Source organism: Calypte anna, chromosome 3 (genome assembly GCF_003957555.1).
Source record: "Calypte anna isolate BGI_N300 chromosome 3, bCalAnn1_v1.p, whole genome shotgun sequence".
NCBI classification, from domain to species: Eukaryota; Metazoa; Chordata; class Aves; order Apodiformes; family Trochilidae; genus Calypte; species Calypte anna.
The window spans coordinates 61,611,920-61,639,423 of record NC_044246.1 but is presented as its reverse complement, the minus strand read 5'-3'; the positions used below and the strand labels follow the sequence as shown (position 1 = coordinate 61,639,423).

At 38.1% G+C, this 27,504-nt stretch overlaps 1 protein-coding gene across 1 annotated transcript; it reads right to left on the bottom strand.

The window, feature by feature from the left end:
• Positions 1–1,098: 1,098 nt before the first annotated feature.
• LOC103531672 (vesicular inhibitory amino acid transporter) lies at positions 1,099–27,320 on the bottom strand. The gene is made up of 2 exons (XM_030447548.1): positions 27,084–27,320; positions 1,099–2,250 (listed from the first exon to the last, which is right to left on the bottom strand). Exons 1-2 carry the CDS (start codon positions 27,318–27,320, stop codon positions 1,099–1,101), a joined length of 1,389 nt encoding a protein of 462 aa, XP_030303408.1.
• Between the last annotated feature and the right edge of the window lie 184 nt (positions 27,321–27,504).

Genomic DNA, 27,504 nt, shown 5'->3' with positions numbered 1-27,504 from the left:
CTTCAAATCATTAATTAGCTATTATAAGAGATTTAGTACAAGATTATATGTATTCATTATAGAACTCTGATTAGATTGCTTCTTGTCATCATGTTTTATCACTAATGTGAAATACATTGCAGTGTTGATCCTTTTATTAAGCCAATATCTTACAAAGCTAAAGATCCAGCAAGTCATACTGGAAGTGAACTGTACCTCTTGATTTACTTCTTGAAGTTGATTTACTTCTTTGAGCTTTTAATATCAGTAGATAAAATACAAAGGCCAAAGAAATTTCCTGCTTAAGAGGGAAAGTGAACTGCATATTAAGTTTTTCATGCTACCAGCAAGACTTCTTGTTACCCAACCAATAGAATAACTGCATTGCAGAGGTATGAATCTTAGGAATTAGACTTGCAGAAAAGCTGCAGTCATCAACTACACTTTCTTTCAGGAGAAATTCCCTTTTCCATAACTGTGAGCTATTACAATGCCCGTTTTACTCTGACTGCATTCCCATTTGAACTCATGATAAAAGCAGGCTTTCAAAGCTATTGTAAACTGAGTTCTCTTTTTGCCTACTCATTTAAAAAAACAAGTAGAAGAATTTGTCTTACATCCAAAACCAAACCAACTGATTTGTTCTGTTCACATGTTGAATTACATTCAGGCAATAATGTGAAATTGTATTTCATCCATTTGCAATGGTATCTCTCTCAAACTCTATCATATCCTGTAAACTGGCTTTGATAGATTTGAGACTGAACAGTAGTCAACCTTGAGACATTCTGGTTAAACTGGTGGAATCACTTGCAGTAACAATTTTAGGATGAGCATGTCATGTATGAACATAGCCATATAGGATTAATTTGAAATTATTTTCATGCTAAGCCATCTCCAACACATTATTTCCTTTCAGCATTTTAAATCAGGGTAATACTGTACTTTTGGTATAAAGATTACTTTCTAACTTGCTTAGAGTAACAGTTAAAGCTCCAATCCTGTAAATATTTAAGTATATGCCTGATTTTATTCAGTAACAAAAGTCTCTTTTATACTCACTAACAGGTTAAAAGCATTTATGAGATTTGAGCCTTAGTTGGATTTCAGGAAATCTTTTTACATTCCTCCAAATACTTCAAGAAATCCTTTTACTGAGCAAACTGTGCCTGCAAGGCTACAAAGTGAACCCAAAATAAAAATAGAGATATCTGCACATTTCTCTAAGAAGGACATTTTTTTCCATTTAAGTTTCAAATGGAAGAGAGAAGGAAGGAGGAAAGTCATAGCAGCACCTGCAACACTGCCTGTGAAACCCATCAGCAGGGCAAAATGTGGTATGAACACGGCCATCAGCAGAGTTAACAAGAGAAATGAGCCCCTTACACTCAGAGCAAATAGTGGAAATCTGTAATTGGACAGGGAGCTTCTAGAAATACAAGCATAAAAAATTTCTGTGGCTGTAAAAAAGGGCAAAGGGTAAGAAAGAAGAGCCTTGGTTAAGAGACACACATTCAGCAAGGTTTGAAGAAATGATGGCAGGTTGTCAGTAATAACTTCCTTTGTCTCTTCACCCCAGGTCAAGAATGCAGTCAATGCAAAGGTTGTTTTCAAGACACAAGCAAAAAAGTGAGTCCAGTGCAGCATATGTTTAAATTCCCCTGGGTTTTTCATGTTACCTTCAAGTGTGGGAAGAAATATTTGCGAAGTGTAACTGAAAATGATCACCCCTACAGAGACCAAAAATTCCTCAAAGTCAATCGAGAGTCTGAATTTTGCCCAGGACCATCTCTGTATTTGTGTGAGACAGTAAGTCATCACTACAAGGATGATAATGAAATGGACCAAGGAGCAAAGCTGGCTGAGTTTGGAAACAATTTTGAGAGTCTTGATAAATACACAAGGCAGCAGTGTAACAAATGCAATTACAGACCAAGTTTTCTCAGTCACTGGTATGAATGGGAAACTATGTGACAGCAAGTTCCCACTAAAAACCAGATACAAAATACATGTCATGATCAGTTCCATCACTTGGGTCACATTGACAACTATTCCACCTAGTTTGGGAGACAGCTTTTTGCAGCAGGCATTTGCAATATCTTCGTACGTGTCTCTCACCCTTATGAGTTGCCCATCTTCATTTTCTTCATACAGGCAAGCAATTAGAATTTTGCCTGTGTAACAGCATAAGGCAGCAGCCAAGATAATAAGAAACAGACCACTGTATCCACTGTGGAGAAGAGCATACGGCAAACCTAGGACAAATATTCCCTGAAAAGGAAAAAGAGAAAGAAAAGATAGCACAAAATCCCTGAGGTGAAATGTTTACTAGAAGCCACGCTCCAAAACTTGCCCTCTGTTGAACATTGCTTTCACTTAGTTGTATGGTGGAAGTGCTGCTGCATTCAGCTAAGTAAGTAAAAATCATTAGAAATTAGTTTATTTAGGATAAATGAAATTATCAGCAAAAATAACTGCTCCTATTGATAGACAAGTAATGATATGCTAAGAAAAATAAAACATGGGTAGATGCTAATTTTTAGTTAATACTTAACACTGATGTGATCAGAATAAAATTTTAGAAGGTTCATTCAGTCAACATGCATATTAATGAAACAGGTTCAAGATCTGTAAAATTAAGCAACTGTACCATCATCTGTACAAGTTTCACTGAAATTAAAAATAGCACTGTAGATAGATACAGTAATGACAATTCTCTTCAGCCTGAAAACTGTTAGAAGACTTAATAGACCTCTGGAAAGAAAGTGGCATTACAGTCACATCAGAATTTGCTTGTGTTTTTCCTGCAGCTTCTGTACGCCTCATGCAGCCTTTGCTCTTGTTAAGTCTGTTGCTAAAGTGATTCTTCACACAGCTGAGATTTGAGACTGTGCAAACTTATTTACGTGTTTAAAAATAAATGTAAAACATATAGACATACTTTTCTCTGAGCAGTTTCTGGAAGGAATGGAATTATACTTCTTTTATCCAGTTAAAAAAACATGGCATTTTAGTTTTACAGAACACAGTGTACATTTCTTTTTCCTTATTTCTTCTCTATGTTTAAGGGCAAACAACACTTATATGTGGTTTAATTTCCATCAGCACAAAATTAACAAAACCCTTGAACACCAGTCATTCATAAAAATATGTAATTTAGTAAAGTAGCAAGGAAACAAACTACAATTCACTAGTTTTACAGAATTTTTTTTCTTGAATATTTCTTACAGCACAGATATATGAAATATGAGCCTGACAGAAGGACTTGATGCTTATCAAAAATGTCTAAACTCTATTTTTGACCAGACCTGAGCAACCCCATCTGCACAGCAAAACCACTGAATCCCCAACAGAAGCTGCCTCCTCACAGTAGGACCAACCCACTCTCCTTCTCTCGCTTCCTCAGTGGGTGGTACTGAGGGCTGACTGCCCCCAGGTGTCCAAGCAGAAGAGGTGAGTTTAGTGGTCTAAATCTTAATATCAGACCCTTCCATCCACAAATGTGGGCAGTGTTGCAGGCATGCTTTTGTTTTTGGTGTTTTCTATGGAGTCTCTCAGGTTTTATACCCAACAGGCAGTTTCTGTGAGGACAGCCTAGGACACCCAGCTCTACCAGGGTACCTGTCTCAGCTTTGTAGGGTTTATACCTAAGTACTCCATATCTAGGGTGTACAAGTACTCCCAGGCCTGATCAAAAAGGAGGGCTCTTAAGAGAGGCAATTTTTCAAGCACTAAATAGTCATCAGCATATTAAAAGTGTTTTCCTTTTCTTCCAGCCACAAAATAGCAGTCCTTCTCAGGCAGATGAGCATCAACTGGAGAGGGAAGATGAGAAATCCATAGATTAGAGCAGTATTTTTTCTCTAGTCAATGAGAAAAATGAAGTGCCTGTCTTATTAATGAATAGCATTGCCTATTTCACCAGGCTTCACTCTAGATGCAGATATCTTCAGCTTTCAGCTGAATCAGGCCTGGAAGGATCATATTAAATAGATGCTGCAGTACTTTCTGATTAAAAAGGTCTGTGCTTTTATGTAGTTAAACAGAAGTAGCTCTGTTGTTATTACTGATACAGCAACATATTGACAAAACCTTTTTTGGTTATTTTCAATAACTTCATTTACAGCAATAATTTTATTTAAGCCATGGGTGCCATTTCATTTGGGAGCTGGGGCATTTGACTAACATAGTTTGTGGTACTTCAGTCACCCAAATCTCTCTGCCCCAAGTGTAATACAGGTCTTGTCACCCAATTCACTTGCTAAGTAATTAGCATTTCTTTTGTATGTGAATTTCACAGAAGTGTTCAAAATTCTACAATTTCTGCCATCTAACAGTCTCCTTTTTTAAAAAGACAGATATCTGGCTGCATATAGGCTGCAGGTATCACACATGTAACCAGCTTTTGGTATCACACTATTTTTAATTGTGGCTTGGATTGGCTGGCAAGTTAGGTAGTTGCCTAAAGAACAAAATGTGTTTTCTTTCCTATGAAAACAATAATTGGAGAAGACTTACATAACAGATTGAGTGTAAAAGTATCACAAATAAGCCAAGTCTTTGAAAAAGTCAGGAAGATAAAAGCCAGAAAGTCATCTTCCATATTAACATAAGAATAATTATATTTCTCAGTACCTTGCAGTTTGTAGCAAGCTTATATCATTTTTTTCTATACTCACAGCATTATTATTTTGCCCCTTAACCTGCCTTTGGGAGTACAAATCATATCTGCAGACCCAAAGGGTCACTGTATAATTAAACCACAGGTAAGTGTCAGCACAGGCCTTACCCACACAGTGGCTTCTCCTCTCCTGAATTTAAGCTATTAAAGTTTATATGACTACCCTCAACCTAAAATAATGCATAAGTCTTTCAGGAACATTATCACTTTAGACAGACATTTACAGTCTTCCTCACAGGTGTCTGCTTTTCCATGTTTAAATGTTAGTTTAATCAGAGAAGCAGAATTCTAACCTCTAAAAGTTCCTTTCTCTTGTTCGTATCAAGTAATTTTATCTGGCACCTAATGCAGACCAGAAGATAACAGAGGTGGGGTATTTTTATCAGTTTGTCTTTTCTGAATTCAGACCTTATTAAACAAACCATTTTTGTTCTGTTGATATTCTTTCTTAAAATTGTGCATTGGCAATTGCCAATTTCAAGTCACATACATTGAGTTTAGGAATTCTAAACTGAACTTTTCTACAGAAACTCCAAGTTGTCCTTTCACCTGATGTCCTCAACATTTTTTGGTAAACAATAGCTGGTAAGATATGTGTAAGGAGCTTCAGGTTTTGGTGTCCTTCAGTTTTCAGTTAATAATAGAAGGCAAATATTGTGGACATAACTAGTTTTGCTGCTTTTTGGATACAGGTCATAGTTAGCAGAGATAAATGGGAGAAGTCTGAACATACCAATACAGTAAGTATTTATGTTGTGAAATGACTGTTTTTCCTGCAGTGACAGAAAAGGTTTTTCCATTTAAAACAAAACAACCATAACCCCCCCCCCAAACAAACACACAAACAAAAAAAAAAAATACCCAAACAACCCCAAGACTTCATGTATTAGCACATCATCAAATTTCTACAAAATATCCAAAATGTTAGTGAATGTCAAGGAATGAAAGACCCTTTTTCAGAGCTTTTGTTCATCCCTTTCCAAAAGCATCACTTTCTGTTAGGACCACTTCCTCAGTGTCATATAGTTTAAATAGATTTATTTCAAAGAAAAATGTATCTTTAATAAGCACTTATTTTGCTGTCAAGGTAATATAAATGTACAGACAAAGAGCTGTATTTTCCAGCTGAAAGCTGCTCAGCAATCTTAAAGTGACTTATCTGTGGAAAATTCCTCCAAAAAGAAATAATTTCATGGATCTTGCTGAAGGTGGCTTTTGTGCCTCTCTCATGAGGAATGAGTGTACAAAAAATGTAGAGAAGGTGTGTCAACATTTCACTGATAATTTGCTAGTGGATCAGGGACACAAGTAATTCCATTCCTTGATGAACCAGTTTTAAGACTTCTTAATCCCAGATAAAATGCTTAATTTCATAGGCTGTTTTAACCTGAAAAATGACACTTTGAAAAATAAAGAAGAATGAAAGGTAATTAATAAAGAACATCCAGTCAAGGTCAGAGTTGAGAAATGTCAAAAGTCAATGAAATAAGATGGAGTGAAAATCAATGCTAAAAAAAATGAAAGAAAAAGATTTTACCTTAAGGCTTAATCAGATAGAAAAAAATTAAGAAATAAAGAAGAATTTAACTGAAAATTATTCAGTTAGTATAGCTCTCTTATATGCAGAATACATGCTCATACACCAGACTGCTGAACTGGCTCTGATTGCCTTTCTAACCATCTGTAGCTACTCCACTGGAACAGTTCATTTAAGCCTAGCTATTTTCCCAACTATGTGTTTGATTCCCTGTGTGAACACAGGTCAGACACAGAAACTATACAGCAAAGCCTCCTTCATGGGATCTTCTTTAAAGACTAGGAATATATATTCAAGAACCCTGCTTTTCAGTACACTTTTCAAAAAATATTTAATTATGTTGTTCAGCATTTGCTGTCATTTAAAATAAACCTTCTTCTAGTTCCAAATCCCCTGCCATGGGTAGGGACACCTCCCAGTAGATCAGGTTGCTCAAAGTTCCATTCAAGCTGCTCTTGAATATTTCCAGGGAAGGGACATACATTCACACTGAATTAAAAACAATAGCAAATCCCTTCACCTCATGCCATGATAATATGTAGCGGGAGGAGCCATTCTTGTTCCTGAAGCTCGACGAGCTGCTGGTCTCTTCCAGGACTCCAGCCACCACACAGCGCTTCCAGGGTAGAAGTGTGGCGGGAAGAGCCTTTCTTGCTCTAGAGGCTCGATGAGCTGCTGGCCTCTCCATGCCTCGCACCAGAGTGAGCTGAGGTCTCCTCTATGGGTGTGTGTCCCACCTTTATTGGCCCTCTGGTAATAGGGGGCCTGCCCTAACCAGGCACAGGTGGACTCACACCCACTCTTTGGCAACTCGAGGCACCTGGTTTATCTTGTTTCTCTACATAATAGATCTACTTGCTAGTTAAACTCAATGGTCTTCTTCCTTTCTCAGCCACTACTGTGATCAGTGGTGATTTTGTATCTTCTTCTTATTGCACCCACTGCCAATTCTTCTACTACATATTCTCCTAACCATACTAGACACTCTGATAACAGATCCACACTGATTGTTACTTTTTTTTGATCTGTCAGGCAGTTGATGCATTTAAGATATATCCTGTTGTTGCACTAATTTCTAAATCAGAATGTTGTGTATTAATGTGTCAAAATTCTTTTTAAAAGTCTAAATATCCTAATCTATCACACACAGAGAATTATATCATTTGTGTTTAATAAGGGCTGTAAGTGTGTAAGAACTCTTTCTCCAAAACAGTAATGATTGACACTAACTACATTCCTAGCTTTCTATTCAGTATCAATTAAAATCTGTATTAACAATTACATTATTTTTCTCAGAATTATTGCCAGGTTTCTCCAGTCAGGATTAACATATAATAGTCATTGAATAAGAATTTTACCCATTCAGATATATGTATCTTTTATTAATCTTCCCAACTGCAAATTTGCTGGGTATTCTGATTCCAAAATATTAATAAGATACAATTAAAAATCCATTTTAAATAGTAACTGTAGAAATCAAATAGTTAATTAACCACGTCTAAGCTTGGAAAAAATAGGCACCTCAATGTATAACTCACACCTGACTTAAGATAGGACATTAGCAGAGCTGAGACAAATTTCCTTCCAGAGACACCTGTCTCTCTTGCTGGGTAAGAGAACACACAACGCAGTGTAAACACACAGCTTAGAAACTCTAAGAGTTAACTTTTAAATATCTTATGCAGAATAGCACGATGACCATACTGACAGATTACAAAAAGATCCACTGTTCTCCTGTGCTATAACATCCGCCTGATTGCTCCTCTTTTTCAGAATTAAGAACAATTTTAGAACTCCCTGCCCCTACTGCTAATGTAGGAAATCAATGTAGCAAAACTGAGTGAGAAATCTCAAGGAGAAAGGTGATCTGACATTAGAAAATCTCTAAGTTGGTTTTACCTACTCTCACATCCACATACTCAAAAGCACTGGAATTGTCAGATCACTTGCATCTAGTGAGGAAAAGGGATGCTGGTGGCTCAGTGCTCACGTCTCTGGGGTTTGTGTGATGTGGTAACAAATAGATTTGGGATTTACCTCAGGGGTGACTACTGGGACTGGTGCTGTCTGACAGAGGGGATGTCAGCAGGGAGATTGAGTGCACCCTCTGAAATTTTGCTGTTGACACCAAGCTGTGTGGCGTGGTCAACACGCTGGAGGGAAGGGAGGCCATCCAGAGGGACCTGGTGTGAGAGATGTGCCCATACAGACCTCATGAATTTCAATAAGGACAAGTGCAAGGTCCCGCATGTGGACTGGGGCAATTCCAAGCATAACTACAGGCTGAGACAGAGAATGGATTGAAAACAGCCCTTGGGGAAAGGTGTTGTGGGTGTTGGTTGATGAGCAGCTCAACATGAGCCCAGTAATATCTGCTTGCATCCCAGAAAGCCAACACTATCCAGGGATGCATGAAAAGAAACATGGCCAGCAGGTTGAGGTAGGGGATTCTACTCTTCTACTTTGCTCTCGTGAGATCATGCCTGGAGCACTGTGCCCAGTTCTGGAGCCCCAAACACAAGAAAGACATGGAAGTCTTGCAGCAAGTCCAGAGGAGGTCCACACAGATGACCAGAGGGCTGCAGCACATCTCCAATGAAAGAGTTGGGGTTGTTCAGCCTGGAGGAGAAGGCTTTGGGGTGATCTTAAGGCAGCCTTCCAGTATCTGAAGGGGCTGGTGAGGGACTTATAGGGACATAAAGGGAAAGGATGAGGGGGAACACTTTTAAACTGGAAAAAGGTAGATTTAGCATAGATATCAAAAAAAAATTAGGGTGAGGTTGGTGAGACACTGAAACAGGTTGCCCAGGGAAGCTGTGAATGCCCTCTCCCTGGAAGTGTTCAGGGCCAGGTTGGATGGGGCTTTGAGCAACCTGGTCTTGCAGGAGGTACCACTGCCCATGCAGGGAGGGCTGGAACTGGATGACCTTCAAGGTCCCTCCCAACCCAAACCATTCCAGGATTCTGTGCTCTTTTGGAGTGGATTCAGTTTTGGATCTTTTACCTCGTTATTTTGTCTCATCTCTCATAAACATCAGTCAAAATTCTGGAATTTCACAGTACTCTTGCTTTTTAATCTGCATGTTTTATAGTGTCCTCTACTTCATTCCCTTAACACTTATTTATAGGTCAGCTTTTCTACATCTCCACTTTAATGAAATCTCAAATATAATGCTCTGCAGTTGTAAAAAGAAAGGTATACCTTCCCTTTTAACTTGTTCTGCTGCTTCTCCTGGTGCTTTTAAACAAACAAAAACAGTCACATATATAGACACACATTTCCATTCATGCTTAATTTATATCACTACTAGTATTTCTGATGCAGATTTTTACACTAAACCAGCCTTTTTTTCCTAAGTCTAAAGAATTGTTTATTTACTATCTGAATCCCTGGAGGATGCATTTTTCTTTGTTCCTGTATCTCTTAGCTCCACTTCACAATTTAAAATTTACAATTATTACTCTTATCGTCCCTTTCTCTTTTTTTTTTTTTTTTTTTTGTCCTTTACATTTTATTTTACACATTCAGTTCATACCTGAAATAGTAGGGCTTTTATCTCATAAGTGTACTATTTCTTATTTGTGAGATGTGACTTCTGGACGTCTCATAAATTCTTATTAAACAACTTTCAAATTGCTTTCCCAATCTGCTGTCTGTATTTATTCTTCCTAATTAATTAGTTCTTATAATTTATTCCAGGTTTTTAAATTCACTCCTTTGAAGTACCAAGTATATGTATTACTGTCCTCTGTTTTCCCATAATGAATGTAATTAGATCCACTGATCTGTTCATCTTTATTCAACGTAATGAGGCTCAAAATAGAATTACCTTATGCTACATTCAATACCTTTTGTGTTAGATAATGATCATCTATCATTTTTAGAAACTTTAACAATGTTTTACTACCGACTGCAGACAACCTCCTCAAGTCTTTTAAACTGAAGTCACCAAGAACTGTACAACTTTTCTTTCCAGACAGTAGCTCTAACACAAATAATCATCTCTAACACAGACTGCCATCCTCACTTCTTTTACTGACTCTTTTTTTGTAAACGTTTTATCTATTTTTAAAATCCAGTCACATAAGCATCCCACCATGTATCTGCAATATCAGTTATATCCTATTTCTCCTCAGCAGTAAGAATTTCCAGTTCCCTAGCTGTCTACCCAGACTTCTGGCACTGCTCTACAGATGCTGGGAGAAGAATTCATCTGCTTTCCCACTTGCTTCACAGTTTGTTTATGGCTCAGATGAGTTTGAGTTAAAAAAATACTACATGATGCTATGTGGAAAATTTCAATGGCCTCTATGGCCTCTATGACCTTAGCAGCAGATCTGTCTCCCTTAATGTTGGTAAAAAATCTTCCTTTAACTTCAGGGATGGTTGAATTAGGCCCCAACAATCTCGTTTTTCCTGATTTGTCTTACTGTTTCTCTCTGCCAATTCCAGCCTGCTTTAGCTGCAGGGAGGAAAGTGGCTAAGATGTTTATGCTGTGATTAATGCCTGCAATCACCTTATATACTGAGAATCTTTAGAAGGGCTGTTCTGTCAATCCTTCAGATCCCATAAGCAGATGATAAGGCAGATAGACTGCCCAGGAGATGTTGTGATAAGATAAGCAAGTAAAGAAGTCACATGACCTACATTGGAAAATGAATGTGTCCATTTGACTGACAGAAGGCACTGATTTTGTTCTCCTTTTAGTGGCCAAATTTGTCTTAGGAATCTCCAAAAGATTAGGAAAGGGAACAGAGGAAAGGAAATGTCTCAACAAAATAAGGATTGCTCCCATTGACTGTGATAGATGATCCTATTGGCTTTGCCACTGGTTTAAATAGTTGTTCTAAAACTAAAATAATAGTGTGACAGGTGATCCTATTGGTTTTGCTGCTGGTTTAAATAGTTGTTCTAAAACTAAAATAATACGCTTGGTGTTTAATTCTGCATGCTTTGATGGAAAGTGTTACTTTGCATAAATTCAGAGCTGTCTGCAAAAATGCATTGAATCACACAGGTCTCCCAAGAAAATTACCTTTTCAGAAAATATATTATTTTTCTTGGTCCCAAAGGAGAAAGTAGGCTTTGGTAAAGTAATGAGGGCTTTTATTATGTATTATGTAGTGGAGAGGAAAAAAAAAAGATGAAAAAAGTAAGGCAGCTGAAACTAAAACAAACATTACTTTGGAAGTTAGTTGTGGTGAGCAACATGGACTCACTGGCTGCTCAACTATTTCTCATATTTTAGTTCAACATTGATTGTCAGACTTTCACCTGTACTCATGGCATTCAGTACAGAAATATGTGGGTGAGTTTCCATTAAAATGTGGTCAAAAGAGCTTGAAGCAAGGCCAAGAGGGGACTTCAGGAGTCTGGAAACAAAGTAAAGCTATGGGCAGCCAAATAACTTTATCTGAGTGTGCACTGGCATAACAAAAAGAAGGGTTAAAGTGCATAGAAAGTTCAGACTCAGGCTGGGAGAAAGCATTTGGCTTGCTAGGAGTTTTTCTTGAATGCTGCCTATCTGGGAAAAGCCACAGTTCTTGTTACTTTTAACAAGTAAGGCTGGAGAGGAAATGAAGAAACAAACCCCTGCTACAAAGAACTTTGCCCCGTAACAAACCTTGTGCCCCTCTGAGAGGTGGAAAGGCAGCAAGGTTACATCTTCTGGAAGTTGGGTTATACTTTCTGAGAGATGGCATAGAATTTTTCATGACTGCATACAGAACAAATGGTGACTGAATCCTCCCTTGGTTAATATTACCCTGTTTTTTCCTCAGCACAGACCCAATAACCAATTTTAGGTGGACGCTTACTCAAACTATAATGACTCCCAGAGCTTGGTGTATAAAGAGGAAATTTGTCTTACAGCGCTGCCTGGAGAGAACATAGTTAATGGTCTGGGTGAAGGACATAAATAGTGATATACTACTATTTTTGTCTCTAGGAATCAATAAACGTATATGGAGTATCATAGTATATTCCTCTGGAATATGTGAGAAAAGATGCTGTCTTACAAGCAGGCTGGGTATAGACAACAAACTTCCACTACTTTTCCTCTCTTAACCTCAGTTAAACTCCAGTGGCATCCCTGGAGGAGTCAACCTTTAGGATAAGCCAAGCAGCAACTGATTTCACTGCTGATATTTCATCGTGCACAGACACAGATGAAGTTGAGACTGAAAATGAATTCCCATAATGGAGGTAGGTGTCTCTTATAATGACATGAAAGATCACATCATTCTTAAAATTCAACGAAGTAGAAAAATTTCCTTCTTAAAATTCAACAAAGAAGAATAACTCCTCTAATTTCAAGTAGATTAGACAAACATTCCCAAATATATATACTTAATAATAAAAACTAAAGATCAGAAAAGAAATAGAACTGAGTTTTCTGGAATGCCCTCAGCATTAAGTATAAACCCAAAGTTTTTTCAGCACTCTATTTTTACATTTATTTTTTAATATAGTTATGCATTGTGAAACCAGGCATATGGCATATAAAATGTTTGCTGCAGATGTCTATATGAGGTCTCTAGATGTAAAATACTTGATGCATTCCTACTGGAGAAGCTATTTCTCACTCTGATTTTACAGGCTGTGGGAGTGGTTCTTGACCTCTACTGGCCCATGAACAAAAGTACAGGAGTTATAAAGTCATATTGCTCTTCTGTGGTGCTTTTTCTCTTTCTACTTTCCTCTTAAAAAAAAAATAAAATATTTTCTTGGTCTGCAGCAGCACTGTCAAGACGTGGAGACAACACACTGTCTGGAAAAAACAGCTGATGATCTCTGGATGAAAAAACCAGGCACCTTGATTATTTTTGACCTTTGGCAAAGACCCCAGGTTTATTTTTAACTTTGAGACAAAAATACTGTATGTGTGGATAGAGATAAAACCACTTCCTTCATTCTTAAAACAAAGATGCTTAAGTAATTGCTGTAAAAGTTTAAAAAAACAGTTTAATATCTTTTTCTTAACCTGAATCATTCTGACAGTGCAGGGAAAACTTCTCAGCTTTATTTGATCTCTCTTTTGTTCATATTTCAGTGTTAAGAACTGTAGCAATTTCATATTTGAGAATTTTAAGACTGTTTAATTTCTGTTCCTTTCTCCTAAATAACTTTCATTTCTCACATTAAAATTTTTAGACAAAATTGTAATTTCTTTATGAGGTGAAATTGAGTGATTTTAGGTGAAAACTGAGTGACTATTACTAAAGTATAAAGTTATACTTTTTAAAACTTTCTTTGGCACCCAAAGAAAAGAAAACCTCTTAGGATCTATGAATTGAATTAATTTCACATATCATTTTCTGTGTAAAGGAGACTTTTAGTGAATAAGAACACATAGCAGAGAAGACATACCTGACAAATCTACCTTGCTTTTTTGCACACTTGTTAAGAATGAGATTCGTACCTTCATCTACCTAAATGCAGCAAAAAGTAAAGCTATTCTGCTAGCTCTGGAAAGGATGGATAGAAATCAAGGTCACCATTCATTCCAGAAGTGTAAGGGAGTTATTTTAGGATTTGTGAATCTCCATCAGAGGTGCTTGTTTCTCTGTGTCATTGACAGAGTGAAATTAATTCCTTTTTGAAGGCCATGAAACCATGAGGTGCCCAGGAAGAGCAAAGGAAGAGCAGGAAGCTGGATCATGAGGGAACACGACTGCACCAGGGGAGGCAGGGACAGAGGGAAAAAGGTGTCATTAGGTAAACTGAAGAACTCTAGGACATAAAATACAAGAGAGGGCTAATGGCAAAGTATGAATTATGCAGCTGATTATCATTTTTTATTAGGAAAGGAAATCTTCAGGGGTGGACTGTCAGTTTCTCACAATTTAGGAGATAGCAAAGAGTATCTGAAATCCCACCCAAGCAGCAGAAGGAAGCTACAGTTTTGTTCAGGTACTTTATTTTTAGCTTGAGATAAGAACAATAAAAAGTACAAAAGGAAGAGCTCAGAGCAGCTGGCTTCCCAGGAAAAGTCAAACAAGTCAGCAGGCAAGCAAAAGCAACAAGAGCAAGAGTGGAGAACTCATTTTAAACTCCAGGTATCAATTAAGGCTTCAGAGAAGATCATTAATTCCCTTAAGAGAAGGTGGCTGGGAAGATGTCATTTGGAGTTGCAGAAATCATGCAAACAGCAAAACAAAAGAATGGTTTTAAAATGTAGTGAGAGAGATCTCAGTGCCAAGTTATGATATAAACAGTAAAATGGCAGAATTAACAGTCATCATAAAAGAAAAACCTACTAATAAATATATGTATCTTTATTATAAAGGAAAAATAATATAACTTCCATCAAATAATTCTTATACCCATATTCACATTAATGCAGACTTTGGTAGAACTACTCATAATTTCTGAAATATCAGAGTTAGTTTTAAACAATCAAACTATTATGCATTAAAAAAAAATAAAAATTACTCTATTTATCAAGGAGGAAATAACCTGAATCAAACATGTTCCTAGAAGGAAAAACTGAGCAAAAAAAAACTATCATAAAGGAAATATGCATGTACAGTGAAGCTGAAGCTACCATTACTACTGTAACATAAAAGAGCCAAAACTGTTTGCTCTAGGGACTTATGAAACTGCCCGTGCCCTTGTTTGTGTCAATACAAGAAATGGACAAGGGGAAATTGAAATGGATATCAGAGTATGTATGTGTATGAATAAAAGTCCTTACTTTGACACATATATTTACACTTTTGAGAAGTAAATATTAAATTTGACTTTTTTTTTTTTTTTTCTTCTAGCTATTTAGTGTACACTGTATTGTACACATGGCAAAACTGGCCACTGGCCAAGAATCCAGAGGAACATTACTTTCCAAGAAGTGTGAGTGGGGAGAAAAGGGAGAATAGATGCAAATAGACTCAATTTTTTGCATTTAGCTTCAGGGGCAAAACATTCCATACAGTTTACTGTGCTAAAACGAAGTTATAAATATAATCTTCAGTGTGTGTAATCAGTGTTTAGGGCTTTTTTGTTTCCTCATATAGCTCCATTTGCTCATTCAGACAGAGCTTGTGCCATTTCACTGAGTCTGCTGCTGTCAAGAATTATATACTGTGAAGTAAACTGTAAATTAACCTTCTATGAATTGAGTAGAAGAACTTCACCATTTGAAAAGTCTAAAACAGAAACATTGCTACTTGTGATTCTATCAGTACATTACAATAATTCAGGTGTCAGCATTACACACCTGAGATGTTGAACTTGTCAACCTTTACTCCTTGTTGAACCATTAGGCTCAACCTTTTTTTTTCTAAAAAGAAAAAAAAAATCTCCCTTCTGAAAATTTGCAAATGGAAGTGATGGAAGTTTATAAAAGACAGGAAAGAGATTCTATCTAATAAAATGTTTTATTTCTGTTGCCTATCATTATGTTCTTGTTTTGGGAGGAATATTACCTTTGGAGAAGTTACATGTCTTAATATGGTTTATTAAAGCAAATTTGCTGAAGTTACACATCTCATAAGGTTAAGAATAGGTACAGAAAGAACATTTTTGAGATTATTTTCTTCAGCAGCATGTGCACAAGTGAGTGACACAAGTACACTAAGGATGTCAGCCACAAAAGGCTGGTAAATAATTATAATAGGTAATCTGGGGTTTGTTTTGAAGGGTCCAATATAGTATCACAACAACACAGTAAACAGTTGCAACAGATATAGAAATTCAAAGTTGCCTAATAGTAGCATTTTTAAACACCATGTGACCTTCCATGAATTAAAAAAGGAGACATCTGTTTCCATTCAGCTTGTTAAAAAAGCTCTCAGGGATTGATAAAACTAAAAAAACCATGGTAGATTATTTTGAGTTTAGTGTAGCAGGAAAGTACATCAGCTCTTCCCTTCACCTGAGGGAGCCAGAGATCCTTGTTCTGCAACGAGTCATGGTGCATTGGGTTCTCCTTTGGAATACAGTGAGCACTGCTTACACTTACTGTGAGCAGCTTACTCTTACTCACTCACACTTACTCACAGTGAGCAGCTGACACTTAACTTCATCCTGTTTAGGAGCATTTTGTCACGGTTTAACACTGGCCTGGCAATTAAACCAAGTAACAGATGCTCTCTATTAATCTCTCTCTCCTCCTTGATAAAGAAAGGAGAGAGAATAAGGGATAGAGACTTATGGGTTGGAAACTAAACTACACAGCTTTAATGAAACAGTAATGATAAATAGGAAAAATTACTAAATATATACAAATATACAGGAAAATGGAAACCACATTCCTCCCCCCTCTCCCCCAGTAACTCTCACGTCACCACCGAGGCTGCAGGGCAGCCCTGGGAAAGTCCAGGCTGGACTCCTGGAGTCGGCAGCAGTCGGGAACTGGAGGCAGGAACACACAGATATGGGCTGGCACGGATCAGAACCACAGGCAGGGGAACAGGCGGAATCCTCCCAGGATGCCGGGTGAAGGAAGGGAAGCAGGAAAGGCAGGAAGGGCAGGCAGCTGGAAGCTGGAAGCAGGAAATCATGGCTTGGCCCTCATGATCCCTCAAATTTATACTGAGTATGATGTATATGGGATGGAATACTCTGCTTGGTCAATTCTGGCATCTCTCTTGTCTATTCCTCCCCAAAGCAGGGCTGCAGGTGGGACCTCTTTATCCTCCTGGATGGTAAAATGTTCTCATCAGAGCTGAGCAGTGTCCTTGGCTCTGCACACCAGTCTCTAGCAGTAACTATAAAAATCAAGTGTTATCAGTCCTAGAAGGACACACTGAGAAACTTGCTGTTAATTTCAGCAAGTGCAACTACTTACAAGAGACTTAGCTAAAAGCAAAAGTACAAAACAGAAAATCACCTTTTTACTGTCCCAAACAAGGACACATTTACTACTTCAAAAGGTATAATTTTCATAATGTTACTATCAATTTATCTTTGACATCATGGTTCTGTCATTCTGTTTCTTGACCATATAAATTTTTAAGATAGAATGCACATTTTTATGACAGAATATTCTAAAGATACTCTTACCACATTTGCTTGCTGATTTGTCTTGTACTCAGTCCCTACAGTGGGTCTCAGTAGTAAGAAGAGTATATTCTATACAGAAAAAGGAGAGGAAATTGGATAAAATGTAAAGCTGACCTAATCACAGGCTGTATTTAAGCAATCAATATTTTGCAGAGTTTCAGTGAAATAGAAAACATTTTGAGTCTCACTTTAATTTTTTTTTCATTATTAGATTACCTGGAAATCCTTGAGCACAATCCCATTGTGATTGGCACTGTGCAAAGAACAAAAGAAAGGTGGTCTCTTCTCCAAAGAATTTAAAATCTAGGGCCAATGTGACAGAAAACAAAGAAAGGCAGACAGGGAAACAGTATGGAGCTGTGAGTCAAAAGAGTAAATGGTAGTTCAGTGTAACTTGTAACTGAAATTCTCAGCAAAAGGACATTTCTAAGAGGATTAGAGGAGTACAAATAAGTATCTTCATAGAAGTTCATGAGAATGCTTGTTTAAATATTTAACAACTTGATGATGGTAACTGGAAGAACCGAGATTGGAGTCAACAGATGTAGAAAGATAAATAGACTGTTAAAGAAGAGTTGCTTACATTTCATTTGATGGTTGAGGTGCTTGCAAGAGCCGGTGGACTCAGGGGACATGTAACTGCATCAGCATTTCCAGGTGGTTGTACATGGGACAAAATTGGCAATGTCAGGGAAGGGTGTGCTACTGTGACCCAGATGGAGAATTATTAGTGCTCACATAACAGTTACAGTCAGTCTTCTGAATAAGTAAATCAGATTGTGTATTAGTGATGTTCCTCAAGGGCCATTACTGGGACAGGTGCTGTTTAACATCTTTGTTGGTGACATGGACAGTGGAATTGAGTCCACCTTCTACAAACTTGCTAGCAACACCAGGCTGTGTGGTATGGTTGTCATGCTGGAGGGAAGGGAGGCCATCCAGAGGGACCTTGACAGGCATGAGAGGTGGGCCCATACAAACCTCATGAATTTCAATAAGGACAAGTGCAAGGTCCTGCATGTAGTTCAGGGCAATTCCAAACAGAAATACAGTCTGGGACAGAGAACAGCCCTTAGGAAAAGGTCTTGTGGGTGTTGGTTAATAAGAAGCTGAACATGAGCCTAGAAAGCCAGCACTCTCCAGGGATTCATCAAAAGAAGCATGGCCAGCAGGTCAAGGGAGGAGATTCTCCCTCTCTACTCCACTTTGGTGAGACCCTGCCTAGAGCAACATGTCTGCTTCTGGAGACCTCAACACAAGAAGAACATGGAGCCTTTAGAGAGAGTCCAGAGGGCCACAAAGATGATAAGAGGGCAGCCCTGGGAGACCAAGTGTGATGGAGGTGATGACCTCAAGAAGGAAAGCAGAAAGCAGGTGTTCAGGAGAGATGCATTTGCCATGTGTCTGGGTATGGGCAACAGCGTAGAGCAGGGGAAACTGGTCATGACCCTTTGTAGTAATTCACTTGACCTCCTTATGAAAAATCCCTGCAATGAAAAACACAACCACTGTAGAGTGTGTGTAATTGTAGCTATCTACCTACCAATTTTTAGCCATTAACACCCCCAGAATCAGCCATCTCCTTGCTGGCTTGAGGGTTTCCTAATGATGAAACGGAACAAAAAGTGGGCTGGGAGGCAGAGGCATGATGTTGAGGTTTCTAAAATGTTACTCACATGTACTATTTGTTTTAGATCTGCCATAGAAGAAATGGAAACCAACACACACATCTTACAAATATATGTAAATTTGCAAGTAAATCATACCTCTGTTACTCAGCAAGTTGTCTATTAAGGGTTAGCAACACCATTGATAATTGTTGGCCTTTGAAGAATGCCAGGGTTTAAAGCTCTTTGGTGGAGGTGTTCTTTCACTTCATTCATGTAATTGTACTTAAACTGAGAACTAAACCAGCAGAATTACTGATTTTCTATGGGTGACTTGCCAGGAAGCTAAATTTGGCATTATCCCAAAGCAATTCATAAACTCTAATTAAAATGAAGGTTCCTGTTATCACTTTCTAGAAAGCAACCTTGTAAAAGGAGCTGATCTAGTCCTCCCAGCTCCTCCACACACTGGGAATTAGGTGCCTGTTCCCAGCTCTACTCTATCAGATCTAGTGGGAACTTTCTCTTCCACTGTGGGGCAGGAGAAGGGAAGGAGCAGGAGGGTCTTAGTATGTGACCAGGTTTGCCTTTGAGACCAAAATCTTTGTTCTTTACTGGCAAGTGAGTTAGATAGGTGGTTAAAAAGCAACGCCCAAGTACCCCGCTGTGTCAGTGCACTTCTACTCTTCTCTGTCCTAAAACACACACTAATAGTGACAGAACTGCCATTTCGCAGAATCACAGAATGTTTTAGGTTGGCAGAAACCTTCAAGATCATCCAGTTCAACCGTTGGCCAACAGACTGAGTTCACCACTAAACCATGTCCCTAAGGACATGGTCCAGATGTCTTTTAAATGCCTCCAGGGATTGTGACTCCACCACTGCCCTGGGCAGGACATTCCAATGCCTGACAACCCTCTCAGTGAAAAAATGTTTCCTAATATCCACCCTAAACCTCCCCTGGTGTAGCTTCCATCCATTCCCTCTGGTCCTGTCACAGTCCACTAAGGAGCAGAGGCTGTTTCCCTCCTCACTCCAACCTCCCTTGAGGCAGCTGAACAGAGCTTCAAGGTCTGCCCTGGGCCTCCTCCTCTTCTCCATACTGAACAGCCCCAGCTCCCTCAGCCGCTCCTCACAGGACTTGTGTTCCAGGTGCCATTTCACACAGGAATGCAGCAGACAGGGTAAGTACCAGCAAGATTAACGCTTTGCTCCACTCCTGGTACCCAGAGCCCATGCCCAGATGCTGGCAAGCTGGGGGCTGCGGTGCCTCTGTGAGGAAGGACCGGGGCTGCCCCATGCAGGACACAACCGGTTCCAGATGGATCCAGGCTGCACGGCTGGGGCCCACAGACAACATGGCGGCCCCCGAGGGAAAGGTGCAGTGAGTGAATGCCACAGACAGAGAGGGAAGGGGTCCCTAAAGGAGTATGGACTGAAGGAGTGGAGCTGAGCATGGGAAAGGAATGAAGAAGGATATTACTTTAATGTTTGTTGTTTGGGCCAAGCGCTGCCACTCTGGCATGTGCTTACTGACTTGTTCATTTGTCCTTTTACATGTATGAAGTTTCATCAACCGGCTACCTCATGCAGGTAGACTAAGACCTCACACCTATGAAGTAATTGTTCTAAAAGATTAATAGTAGTAGATTTTCCATATGAAAAGATTTTCAAACTTCCGTGACGTGAATGACCAACAAAAAGCCTCTACTTACAAGAAAGAGGCACTTACAAATTATACAAGGTTTTCCTGACCAGAATGTGACAAATATCACATTGGGGTTGCTATCAGCCCCAGGATAAATATAGTATACATTGCAGTGACTTAGCTAAATAAAAATAACTTGCAAGTTAATTTGGTAGTTTTGAAATTTAGATTCTGATATATAAACAGATTTGAAAAGTAGTAGCCTAGAAAAGTTTCAGCTAAAGTTGTTGGAAATGATAGATAATTGATGTTGCGAAAAGTCAAGCGTCAAATAAATACTCGCTCAAAATGTAATGTTATAATTTGAAGTTCTGAATAGAATTATTCAGATTTCATTAAGCACAGCAGCACTTCTGGCTGGTTTTACCAAAAGGATGTAATATTAGATACCTATGTCAGTAAAGCTCTGGTAAAAATCAGTTCAAGATATAAAATAAATGCATTGGTTAAGACTAAATATTTTAAAATATACTTCTTACACTCAGTGCAATTGAGATACTTAGTTTTAAGGCTGAGATTGCTTGTTAAATTCCATATTTGTGTTGATGTTATACTTTAGAAAAGTTTCCCTGTCATCTGCTATGATATAATTCTCATATGATAATTAGCTTAACACATCAACATCATAAATTGTAGACCATTGTATATCAATCATAGCCAAACTATTGAGACCATTAGAGTAATTTATGAAGGAGAGTGAACCACTTTCTGTAGTTGTCTTGCAACTATTAGGAAATGAAATTTTGGGCCCATGGTGTGGGCAAGCATAATCTAAGGACTAGTTAATTTCTAAAGATCTAGAAGACTGCAAGAATTGCAGTACTTTGATCCATGTACTTGTTTCTAGGATGCTTCAAGAGCTAGTATAGTGCTTTCTGAACCAGTTGTTCTCATGCTGAGGTCTTTCTATGTTCAGAGAATAAATTGTAGGGTAGTTTATATTATATCATAGCTCCTACTTCCTGTCAAATCTGACACAGAGGGACTATGGAAAACTCCTAACATTCTCATAACAGTTGCAGTAGCATATATGGATATAAATACATTCAATGCTCCCTCTGACTGTTCATTGCCCAGATGATGTGACAACATAAAATGCAAAACCTGCAAATCAGAAACCTAAATCCCATGAGAACTATCCAAATCCTTCTTGAAACAAAGAACAATTTTAGATAAGCTATCTCCCTGTGTTTAGGAGTCCTGGTTTCATAGTATTTTTAGTGTCTGCTACTGAACAAGGAAAAAGTACACTAACCAAGTGCATTCTCTAATGATATTTACAGGACTGGCAGCTAGTTAACTCGGGCAACATATTTTTTAAAAAGAGCTTTTGTGATATAGAGTTGAGAATTAAGAATATATATCCTGTATATAATCTTCATTGTACTATCTGAATTTGTGCACAAAGCCTAAAAAATCTAACGCAGAGTCAGAGCTTAACCAAAAGGTTATATGGTGTCGTGATGTATATCCATAACATTTTGCTTTCCCTCAAGAGAAAGCCAAGACACAAACATTAGTTATAGAGTCATCCTCCCTTAAATACATCTTTTATCAATTGCCTGGCATTATGGTGACATCCTATAAAAAGAAAAACAGATCTGAGTTTGTATGACTCTCAACAGGCTCTAGGCTTTTTGGGGGGTCTCCAATTGTGGCTATATGGTTTTGTGGTTGCAACCTATAAAAAATAAATCTGGCCAGCACTGCAGGTACATTTCAACTAAAATCATATTAACTAGCATTCTTATGTGCACCACAATAGTCCTACAGTTTCAGAATTTTGCTTTGTGCTGTCATTTTTTGACTATTTCAAAAAACTTGCAATTACTTGCTGAAAACTTAAAGAACTTTCTGGTCCTAGACTAGATATCAGCATTGGGCATCTCCCTTTAGTTCACATTACCAGCTTTTGATATGACACGCAGCAGTTTGTTTCCCTCAGTCATCTGTAATTTAGTTCAGATGTATAATTTAAGGAACTTACTGCTCTGGGCACCAGAAAGGATTGACCCTTGTTCTCAAGTCTGGAAAACACATACTTAAGATCCAGTACTGCATTTAAGATCTAAGGGGTTCTTTAGTTAAATGTGACTGAACTATTACTATTTACAGCTGAGGATGAGAAGATTTGTGTTATGGTCCATCTAACAACCTAATGGAGAAAACATTTATCTTTCTAAGCACAAAGGCATTTACATATTTATATTTAGAAAACGCTTACATATGGTGTAAGTAAAGCTTAATGGCAGGGGTGCTTAGACAACTTAAAAGATGTTTGCCTTCATATATTTAGGGGCATGTTTTCTATTTCTGTTTCTCAGCACCACTGCTTTCTGCTTAAGCCTTTGGGAGTTGTTGATACTCAGTTATCACCCTAAAGATTCAGTCTGTATTAGGGAGATGAATGCTGGTACCTCAGAGGAAATATCATAGAAAACTAAATATTAACTATGAGATAGTCTCAAATGAATCTTTTAGAGTTACATAAATAAAAATGAGCCAAATTAGAACCCAACATGGAAATGTATCTACAATGGCACACCGTGAAGGATATACAGATACAGACTTTCATTTTTGAAGATGGTGATCATTGAAGTGCTGAGTCTTTTCTAAACTAATGCACAAAATAGAAACATAGAGACAAGATGTAAATATACTGATCATATTTATGGTGACTATGGGAATAATTATTAATTTAATATTTACTCTATTTTAAATAATTATTACTAATGGTATTGGCATTATTGCTATTCCTAGAAGCACTTACAATAGGCAAGGACCCTGTTGTGTCAGTGTGATCATGGAACACACAAAATTGCCTCTACCACAGGTATTTCTAACATTTGTACAACCTAATAGCTGCAAAAGACAGGAGGAAAAAGATGGCTACATTATATATCAGGTGCATTGAATGAAAAAAAAACCTTCAGTATCCTTTGATACATGGTTTACCAAAAGTCCAGGGAAGAATTACGCACTTAGTTTACACTGTATTTTAAAGATTATACAAGCATCCAAATAGTGATAACACTTTGGAGCTTCCTGGTAAAGTGGCTTATTATTTTTACACTGTTGAACTTGCTTGTGCTCCTGAAACCTAAATGGAGGTAGACTCACAATTGTCTAAATTACAGTTATGCAGAGATTCATATAATTTCACTCCTTGATGCTACTTCACTTCTTCCCTTTCCTTCTATTGTGTTTTCTCTGTTCTTTGCTGTCTTTTATCCCTTCATGATACTATAGGCTGACTGCCTTTTTCTTTTGCTTTGGCTTCCTCTTTCTTGGACAAACATTATCCATAATGTTTACAACAATCCTCCTACACGTGCCTGGCAAATACATAGACATTATTGTGCTTTGTTTCTACTGTGAAATGCTGTACCATTAGAATTTAACTACCTTCTTCCTTATGACTGTTACTTGGCTTAGCTACCAACCACTACTGTACAAGTAAGTACAAAATTTTTAAATCTTGTACTGCTATATACAAACAAATGCAACTTGCATCACTCTGCCAGATGATGCTGTTCATTTTCCCTTTTGAATAAATTCAGCTTTGTGGTCTCTGTCCTTACCTAGATTAACTGGATACAGGTTTTCATTTGCCTGTGCAAATGTGTTGGAATACAAAATGTGTTTCCCTGGAAACTTTAAATGTCTGAGCAATCATTTACATATACAATATAATCACCAAAAGTGCATCTTTTTTCCAGCTGAAATTAAACCCCAAAATCTCTACCCATTCATTTGAAAATATTTTATTTAAAAAAATGTAACAAAGCCACTGTATTTAATTTCAGAGACGAAAGAATTCATCATTCCTATAATAAATCTGGATTTTGAAATAATTTCCCTTTTAGACTAACTATATTCACTGGAATAACTATTTAGAACACTTTGGAATGAAGCTGAAATATATACCTATAATTGCCATGAAAAACCTTTCTGCCTTTTCCTCTGGGTAGGGCAAAAACAACTGTTATTTTAGCACCGTTCAAGAATTCTAATTCTAGAAAGGCTGGAAGACACTATCATCTACTTCCAATCTCCCTGCCAATGGCAGCCACATCTTCCATAAGACCAGGTTGCTCAAAGCCCCATCCAACCTGGCCTTGAACTCTTCCAGGGAGGGGTCATTCACAGCTTCCCTGGGCAACCTCTTTCAGTGTCTCACCACCCTCACACTAAAGAATTTGTGATGTCTAACCTAAATCTACTCTCAGTTTGAAACCATTCCTTCTCATGCTATCACTGCTTGCCCTTGTACCAAGACTCTCCTCAGCTTTCCTGCAGGCCACTTCAGTTTCTGGAAGGCTGGTATAAGGTCCCCCCAGAGCCTCTAGGCTGAACAACCCCAAATATCTCAGCCTCTCCTCATAAGAGAGGTGCTCCAGCCTTCTGATTATCTTCGTGTCCCTCCTCTGGACTCACTACAAGAGCTCCATGTCCTTCTTGTGCTGGGGGCTGCAGAGCTGGGCACAGTGCTCCAGATGGGGGTCTCACAAGAGCAGAGTAGAGGGGAAGAATCACCTCCCTTGACCTGTTGGCTGTGTTTCTTTTGATGCAGCCCAGGATATGGTTGGCTTTCTGGGCTGCAAGCACACATGTTGGGCTCTTTCACGACTTCTCAGATATTGGACAGAGGCTAAGCAAATTCATCTACAGGTTCCCTCAGGTCCTGTGGGTGAATCTCATCAGGTCCCATAGACCTGTGCACCTTCAGATTCCTTAGATGGTCACAAGCCTCATCATTCTGTTCACAACTCTTTCTCTTCAAAGCTATAAATAAAAATTTCTTGAAACATTATTTATTACTGACAGATGCTCCTTTAATACTCTCTCCTGTCTCTTCCTTTCATAGCTTTCCTTTTCCTTTTCTCTTCTCTCTACCCTTGTTCCTAAACCAAATATCAAGGTATTGGGAATATATACACACAGGCATATGTGGATTCACATATGTGCTCACATATGCACACAGTATCACAATATGTCATAGGGACACTTCAGCTGAACTCTTAAGAAAATTGCAGCTCCCAGGCTTTGCCATCCTCAGCCTTCCTTAGGGGAAAGCTCAATACAGCTGTAGCCAGCTGCTCTTTCAGCTCTGATTTCTAAAATATTTGTCTGAATGAGATCCAACAGCAATATAGCTACACTCAGCATCCTGAGAGTTTTGACTACAACCATAACTACAGTTCTGATTGGATAATTTAGCTGAAATTCATCCTGTTTATAAAGAAACACTGTATGGTTGATATTGTTTTTACACCGTGCTCTCTGTCTGTTTTTTGACTGGAAGCTCTAATATTAATAATTAATAGCAATTGTGTACATGATGACATTCAGGAATTTTTAAGCACTTCCGTGTGTTTACAGAAGCATCGTTACTTTTGTATTTCAGAAAAGAAAACAATGAGTAAGAGAGAATGTGATTTGCCAAGAGGTCATACAGCAAATATTGACAAAATTATCTTGGCGTTGGTGAATTCAAAGGCAAAAAATCAGAGACAGCAATAAGGTCTAATCCCAGGCTCTTGTCCTGACTAGATGCTGCTCAAGGGGACTGAAGATGAAATGTGTTACTAGAATGTAGCTTGGGTATTTTAGGACTTCACACTTTTGTTCACAGCTGAAATTCTGCTGTGCCCTAGATGTTACTGAATTGGCTCTCGGGGGGTGGTGCTCATGTTACCCCTGCTGTTAGCAGGGTTAGCAATATGTCCTTCTCCTCCTTTGCAGAGCTGAGGGATGAACTGGATACATAAACACATGTTCAGCAGCATAATCAGAGACTTGTGTGAAACTCAAAGGACTATTTTTCTATAATTAAAGTGCCATAAAAAGTGTTTAAGTAACAGTTACAGGGAATAGATGTGTCTGTGAATACTGCTTTCTTCTTACAATGTCAGACAGACAGTTAGTGGTAATGATAGAATTATGTAAGGAAATGAATCATAAAAAGTGAGAAAAAGAAAGTGAAACGTTTAATACTAAATTTAAGGACTCTGACACTCAAATTCTACACAATGCTGGGAGCAAATACTTTCAGTCTTTTCAACTTGAATATTTTCTTTAACGTTGACAAGTATTATTACACTTTTTGTGCTTCATGCACCCATTTATAACTAGTCTAACTTGTATGTCAGTAAAATTATGTCTGACATCAGTCTGGCTCCTTACTGCCCTCTTTTTATTAGATGTTTACCTCATATTTCTATCACACATCTCTTTCACTGTATTAAAATATACTTATTACAGATAATGTCTGTACTTCCAAAACAGGTGCAATCACCACGTTTTAATTTTCACCTAGTTTAAATATTTTTTAAACTTTAGCTAAATCTCTCTCTTTTTTTTTTCCACTTTCATACGTCTGTTTTTTCCCTGATTTTTTTTCAGAGTGCTAACGCTATGCAGAAAGATTGAAATACATTAGTGATAAATTCACATGTATTTTTTAGAATACTGAAAAGTGATGGTATGGTTAAGTAAAATAAAGAAGGCTAAGTGATGACCAGGTTTTTAAAACTATTATTGTAATTAGTAGGGAAGTAAGGTTACCTGAATGGCATTTGTTACATTCCATCCTGCTTCCCAGCTGGTGATCAGTTTGACCTCAGTACTTGGCAGGGGAGCTGTGGACTTGTATTCTGGATCCTGGCTGCAAACATCAAGCTCAAAGTTCAGGGGTCCATCTGGTTCCTCACTTTCCTCACTGTGAGCTCTGCTTAGTTCATCTCTTCTAGCAAAATTCACGTGCTCTTCGTCCGTGTCGAGGCAGCTGTCCCACCTTACCATTCCCAAAAAGAGAGATGGTGTTTCCCTAAAGCAGTTGAAAAGAGATGAAAAAGTCTGTCTCAGGTGAGCCATCCTGGATATTCAAGTAAATCTTTTCTTACATGTCTTTTTTTTTTTTTTTTCAGCAGTTGTACATTGTTAATCCTTTTGTTATGTTAGTCTGGATAGTGTAGCTACGATTAAT

Excerpts from the sequence above, each read along its gene's own strand:
- LOC103531672 (XM_030447548.1), bottom strand. The coding sequence starts at position 27,320 with ATGGTAAGGTGGGACAGCTGCCTCGACACGGACGAAGAGCACGTGAAT. Across the intron at positions 2,251-27,083 it reads ATGTAACAAATGCCATTCAG|GGAATATTTGTCCTAGGTTT; the intron begins GTAACCTTACTT and ends TTTCCTTTTCAG.